The sequence below is a fragment of the Capsicum annuum genome, chromosome 4 (assembly GCF_002878395.1).
Source record: "Capsicum annuum cultivar UCD-10X-F1 chromosome 4, UCD10Xv1.1, whole genome shotgun sequence".
Lineage (NCBI taxonomy): Eukaryota > Viridiplantae > Streptophyta > Magnoliopsida > Solanales > Solanaceae > Capsicum > Capsicum annuum.
Window position 1 is genome coordinate 159,972,858 of NC_061114.1, and position 6,212 is coordinate 159,979,069.

The following is a 6,212-nucleotide window of genomic DNA, read 5'->3' on the forward strand; positions in this document are numbered from 1 at the left end:
CTTCAAAAAAAAATTAAAAAAATTACATCTATTTTTTGTGTGTGCGGGGGGAGAAGAGGGGGAGCTGGTAGGGTGGGGGTGGTGTAAGAAAATTTTCTTAAAAGTTTTAAAAAATAAATTTTAAAAATAAAAAAGAAATTAATGAGGGGAGAGGGGCTAGTAGGTGGTGGAGATGGTTTGGGGATGAGGGTCGAATAAGAACAAGTTTTTGAAATACATTTTTTAAAAATTAAATGGGTAGGGGGTCGGGTCGAGGGAGAGAGGCTGGTGGGGTTAGGGGTCGGAGTAGGAGGTGGAGCTAAATAATATAAGGTGAATGATAAAATAAGATTATATAATATTAAGTAAGGGTATAATTGAAAAAAAATAAGCAAACCATATGGATACCACCAAATTGGTGGTTACATAAAATGGGGTTTTCATGGTTACCAAATCATGAAATTCAACCATACCATACCATACATTTTAAGAAACAATCAAAACAAACATCTTAAAAACTATATCATACCATACCATGGAAAACAACCATCCAAACAGAGGGTAAAGAATGATTTTGAATGAAAATATATATATATATATATATACACACACACGTCGAATTTTATTATGCTGACAAAAACAATGAAGAAGTTGAAGGTTTGAAAATGAAGTATCCACCAATCTAGACATGCAATCGAATCAAGTTAAATGAGCATCAATCATATTCTCTCAATAGACAAATCGGTTTGTTTTCTAGTTTAACGTACATCTCAATATTTATAGAAGTATTTCCTTAATAGAGTCTTATATTAGGAGTATTTTTCTAGTTGAAAGTAAAAAGAAAAATATTAATTAATTGTCATACCATATATTTTAGGAGTCTCATATATTTTAAGAAATTAGGAGTCCCATATATTTTAAGAAGTCTAATAGAAAAGAAAATATTAATTAATTCTCCTACCATATATTTTAGGAAGTCTAGTTAATATAATAAAAAATAATTAAATAATAAATTTAAAAAATACTGAAAAGACAGTTTTGTCTACAGAATCTTTTAATGAAGGGTAAAAAGTTAAATCACTTTTCGAAGATTCTTCACACTTTTAATATATTAATAACTTAATAGATTAATAGATTAATAGATAATAGATTATAGATATAGATGGGTATATATATATATATATATATATATTACCTAACTTGGAGCAACACGGTTGATTTTAATGTCAAATTAACGAAAATCTCCTATATATGATAGGAAGTGTGATCAAATATTTTAAATTTATCGACTAACTTAAGCCAAAATTTATGTGATAGTTGGGATCAGGAGTCAGAGGAGCAGCAGCAGGCTAAACTAAGTGTGCAGTCCTTAGGCCATGTTTTGCATGCTTTTGTGAACGGAAATCTTGTAGGTGAGCACTTCTCTATAGTTACTGCAGCATATAAATGAAAGCTAGTGTTGTTTATCACTACTTTCCGTCCCAAATTATGTGGCATCATTTAATTTGATACAAAGTTATTCTCTTGTTCTTTTTGTAGGTTATGGTCATGGACAATTCAGAAATACAACATTTACAGTGGAAAGCAAGGTTGCTCTAAATAAAGGGACAAACCAAATCTCATTACTTAGTGCAACCGTTGGCTTACCGGTATGTACTTAATCTTGGATTTATTTTTCACATTGCGGCTATTAAATCTCTTGTTTTCGAAAATTTTATTGCACTAGCAGCAAGTATAAGAAGAAAATGCTCAGCAGTCCAAAAATAGATAACAAATTTACTTTTCTTTTACCATATATATGCAGAATTCTGGGGCATTTCTTGAGCGCAGGTCCCTCGGTGTACGTTCAGTGATGATTCAAGACAGTCGAGGGCTCAAAAACTTCACTGATTTTTCATGGGGTTATCAGGTAATAACCACAATGAGTTTATACACACTGATAGAGATTAGCTAAAAGATAATCATAGATAACCATCGACTTGTAATATTAGTAACTTGAAAAACAAGATAGTTAGTACTACAGCTCAAAACTACTCCTTGCAATGCAACTCAATTCAAAAAATAAGACATAGTGGCTCAGTTGTTTATTATTTCTTAGAAAAATTACAAAAATTGTTTTGATGGTGCTTTAAGGTTGGACTGTTGGGGGAAAAGTTACAAATTTACACATCAGAAGGTGCAAAGAGTGGTGACTGGAGCAGATTAAGCTCTTCTACTCAACAGTTCACATGGTACAAGGTAAGTAAGTGTACAAATCCTACATATAAGTACGTTCACTATATAATTACGTATTTCTACAACTTTACATTGCAAATTAATATATGTTGTCATTAATTGTTGTATTGTTGCAATTGGACAGTCCATTTTTGATGCACCCAATGGTGATGATCCTATTGCTCTTAACATGGGGTCCATGGGGAAAGGTGAAGCTTGGGTTAATGGTCAAAGTATTGGAAGATATTGGGTATCATTTCACACACCTGAAGGTGTTCCTTCACAAACTTGGTATGTACTAATATATATTTTACTCACTTTTCTAATTAGATTATCAAAAACAGTTCCCATTACGCTAACAGCGTTGTGAGATTTTTATTTTTTTTTCCAATTACTTCATCAGTACAATTTAACTAGTTATACCAGGTTATAATCTATTTTTCATGTTACTATGTCTACTATGCCTATTATTAGTATACCAAACGTAAGTTCAATTAAATATGCATTAACAATGTTTCAAGTGTGTTATGTATTTGTAGGTACAATGTTCCAAGGTCATTTCTCAAGCCTGAAGACAATGTGTTAGTGTTATTTGAGGAGGAAATAGGCAATCCTCTTAACATCACCATCGACACAATTTCAATCACCAAAGTGTGCGCGCACGTCACGGAATCAAACCCACCACCAGTAATTTCTTGGAGCAAGTATGGAACTTCTAAAGATCATAAGCCTAGTAAAAGGCAAAAACATGGTAGAAGACCTAAAGTGTACCTTAATTGCCCTCCAAGAAGCAATATTTCCAAGATTTTGTTTGCAAGCTTTGGAAGCCCTTCTGGTAATTGTGATGATTATGCCACCGGGCTATGCCACTCCTCCAACTCTAAAGCCATTGTGGAAAAGGTATGTATTATATTCTGCCTCCATTTAAATATATATGATCAATTTAAGTGGCAAAATCATATCATAAAAATGTGATTCACTTAACTCAATTAAATTTTGCCACTCGTTCATCTATTAACTCAACCTATTTTAATTTACCTAAATTTGATCTATCTGAAATTTGGATTGACTTGGGCTAGTATGGAGTCCAAATAGACCCATGCAATATTTAAAAAAAAAAAATAAAAAAAAATTAAATATAATATTTTGTTTTATATGTTATATACATATATGTAAAGAAGAAATTTTTTATTAGTTTTGTTTGGGAATTGAATAATTATGATAAAATAAATTAAAAAAAAGTAAAATTTGGCAAGACTTGGACGGCTATGATAGGTTGTTTAGCTCATCTCAGTCCCAACTCATCTCAGTGCAACTACATTTTACACGATGATTTATGTTAATTCCCTTTCTTAAATCACCATTCGGATCTTGTCTCTATTTTAAAAATTGTGCAAATATAATTTTTTGAACTGACAAAACATTAGATTGTCATCTAATAATTTTATATCGTGCTCTTTGTTTTCTTACAAGATTTTCGGTTTGCAAAAATGGAGGGCAATCATTGTTATCATACATTTTTATTTTTGCAGGCTTGTTTAGGGAAGAAGAAATGCACCATTGCTCATTCATATAAGAAGTTCGGTCGTGATCCTTGTCCTGGACTTCATAAGTCTCTGCTGGTTGATGTTCTGTGTGGATAAGACCACAAACTTATTTATCTCATGATATATTCTTTGTTAATCACAAATCGAATATTTTATTTAAAAAATTAAATTTTGAGGTATAGACATGCATTGTTACATACGTCTACATCTACATAATTACAAGTTGAATTTCTATAGGCGAAAACGTCAAATTTGAGTCATTTAGCTAATCATTAGATATGAAGCTTTGGAAAAGTTCATCAATGTTGAAGAATAAAAAAAGTCAACTCCTTATAAGGCTTGGGGTGTGAGTGTACATGTAACATTCCACATTTTCGTGCTAGAATTCGAACCCTCATTCCTATATATATAGATTCGAACCTAATGATTTTGTGTCAATATAAGTATGATGATCAATTCATTAGTGTGGAAACATCTTTAGAGATGAATTGAGATAGTAAAAATCTCCTAACTCAAAGTCGTGTTGAGAACTTTTCTACCAATTTAGTTTTAGTGAACACTCCAACTTGGGTCAACATTCAATGCCTATTCTCCTAAAATATAACGAGTTAGGCAGCCTACTATATATCAAATGAAAGGTCTTCGAGTCTTCTTTCCAACGCCACCAATTTTGCCTTAATCCGATATTGGAGTAAAATGTTATGCGCAGTTTACCAAAAGGTGTCTGTCTGCCAAGGTGCGACGGCCAGGGTGACGGTCCGTCGCACCAGCCTATCTCCTTTAAGCAGAAAGACCAAAAATTGGTCACTGGGGATGTTCGGAGTGATGGTCCGTCTCCATAACCGTCCGTAGGGACTGTTTTGCACTGTTATAACGTTTTTAAGAGGGTATTTGGGTCTTTTTCCCACCACAAACCTCTCCCCACGACTTAAATTACACTTTAAACCCTATTTACTGAAGGAAAAAAACCAGTTATCATTGTTTCTTCTCCTCTTCTCTCCTCTCCTCTCTCAAGAGAGAAAAAAAATTAGAGTTTCCTCCCAAGACTCATACTTCCAAGGCTTAGATTCAAGATATCTCAAATTTTGTTCATCAAAAAGGTATGTAGGACTATCCTAACTCTCATGAGCGTAAGTTTAATGTTTTTAACAAGTTCTAAAAATTTATATGTATGTATATATAATGAGTTTTGGAATCCGTTTGAAGAGCATCATGAACCCATGTTTAGTGAAAATATGTAATTATAAGGGGGGTTTTCGTGAACTTGAGTTATAGTCATGTATACATATGTTATGAGTTTCAAAAAGTGATTTAAGAGTATTATTTACAAAATTTCTCCCTCTCATGATGAAATTTATTGTCTTAACATACTATGAGTTGTTCAAATAGCTGATATAAAAGCTGGCGTTTAAATGCTTACTATTACTTGTGGATTTTGAAGTGGATTTGAGAGCATGAGCTATAAGTCTTTATTTTTCAATCCTGAAATTTATTTGTGACTAGTGTTGGGGCTGTTTAACAAATAATAATAATAATTCTTGAGTTTTCAATGTCTAATACTTGAGTTTTAAATGCCCCTTTATCTCTTATGTATGGTTATTTTATTTGTTTTCAAAGAGGTGATTATTATGCTAAATGCTCATGTTTCCTAATGAAGAAATTGTTTGTGATTAATGAAAGAATTTACTACCATGTGTTAAAGGCTTGAAAAGAGAGTGTTTTACATAAGTTTTCATATGCTTTTGAAATAACAACTCTAATGTGATATCCAAATCTTTTGGTGGTCATTAACATATTTTGAATGAGAAAGGTTATGGGTTTGATATAATATGATATAGCTTGCAAGTCTAGGTATTAGATATCTATTATAAAGTGCCCTTGACATGAAAGTAAATGAAAATTTTTAAGCATGAAGCATGATTTTAAAGGACTAAAATTGGGCTTAAAGAGAGTTAGATGGTTACCCGAAGAAGGCATATGAGTGTAAGGGCTCATTGCTGAAAATCGAGTTTTGCTAACTTAAGAGACATGATTGGCAATGGCCAATGTATACTTGCCCCCGAGTACTGGTATAATAGAATAGTATATAGGACCCCTATCCTTACGACAAACTTGGATTAGAGGGCTTAGACGATGAGTTAATAGAGGATTCCATATAACCCGCGGAATTTTAGAAATATAGGGTGTACCATCTAACTCAAAAGTAAATTAAAGAGTTGAATCAATGCTTACAAGCATGAATTGAAGCTCTTTATATTATGCCCAATTGTTTTTATATATATTATGATAAATGGTTTCCACAGTGCTCTCGATTATTTTACATAAAATATACATTATTTTTTTATTGTTCTGAATACCAATATTTTCTAAGTATTGACCCTTACAATACAGATTCTGAGGTACAGTCTTGTGGTTTAGCTCAACAGTAGATTATTCTCAGACATTCAGTGTTGGTGAGCCTCCTTTACTTCG

At 32.4% G+C, this 6,212-nt stretch overlaps 1 protein-coding gene across 1 annotated transcript in view; it reads left to right on the forward strand.

Moving 5' to 3' along the window:
• Nucleotides 1–3,921, forward strand: part of LOC107867778 (beta-galactosidase 16) — a 44,089-nt gene extending 40,168 nt beyond the window's left edge. The window contains exons 13-19 of the mRNA XM_016714181.2: nucleotides 1,297–1,391; nucleotides 1,519–1,628; nucleotides 1,784–1,888; nucleotides 2,113–2,217; nucleotides 2,339–2,484; nucleotides 2,733–3,093; nucleotides 3,726–3,921. Of these exons, the coding sequence (XP_016569667.2) occupies nucleotides 1,297–1,391; nucleotides 1,519–1,628; nucleotides 1,784–1,888; nucleotides 2,113–2,217; nucleotides 2,339–2,484; nucleotides 2,733–3,093; nucleotides 3,726–3,836 (1,033 nt within the window). The 3' untranslated portion in view covers nucleotides 3,837–3,921. The remainder of the gene's footprint in view (nucleotides 1–1,296; nucleotides 1,392–1,518; nucleotides 1,629–1,783; nucleotides 1,889–2,112; nucleotides 2,218–2,338; nucleotides 2,485–2,732; nucleotides 3,094–3,725) is intronic.
• The last annotated feature ends 2,291 nt before the right edge of the window (nucleotides 3,922–6,212 follow it).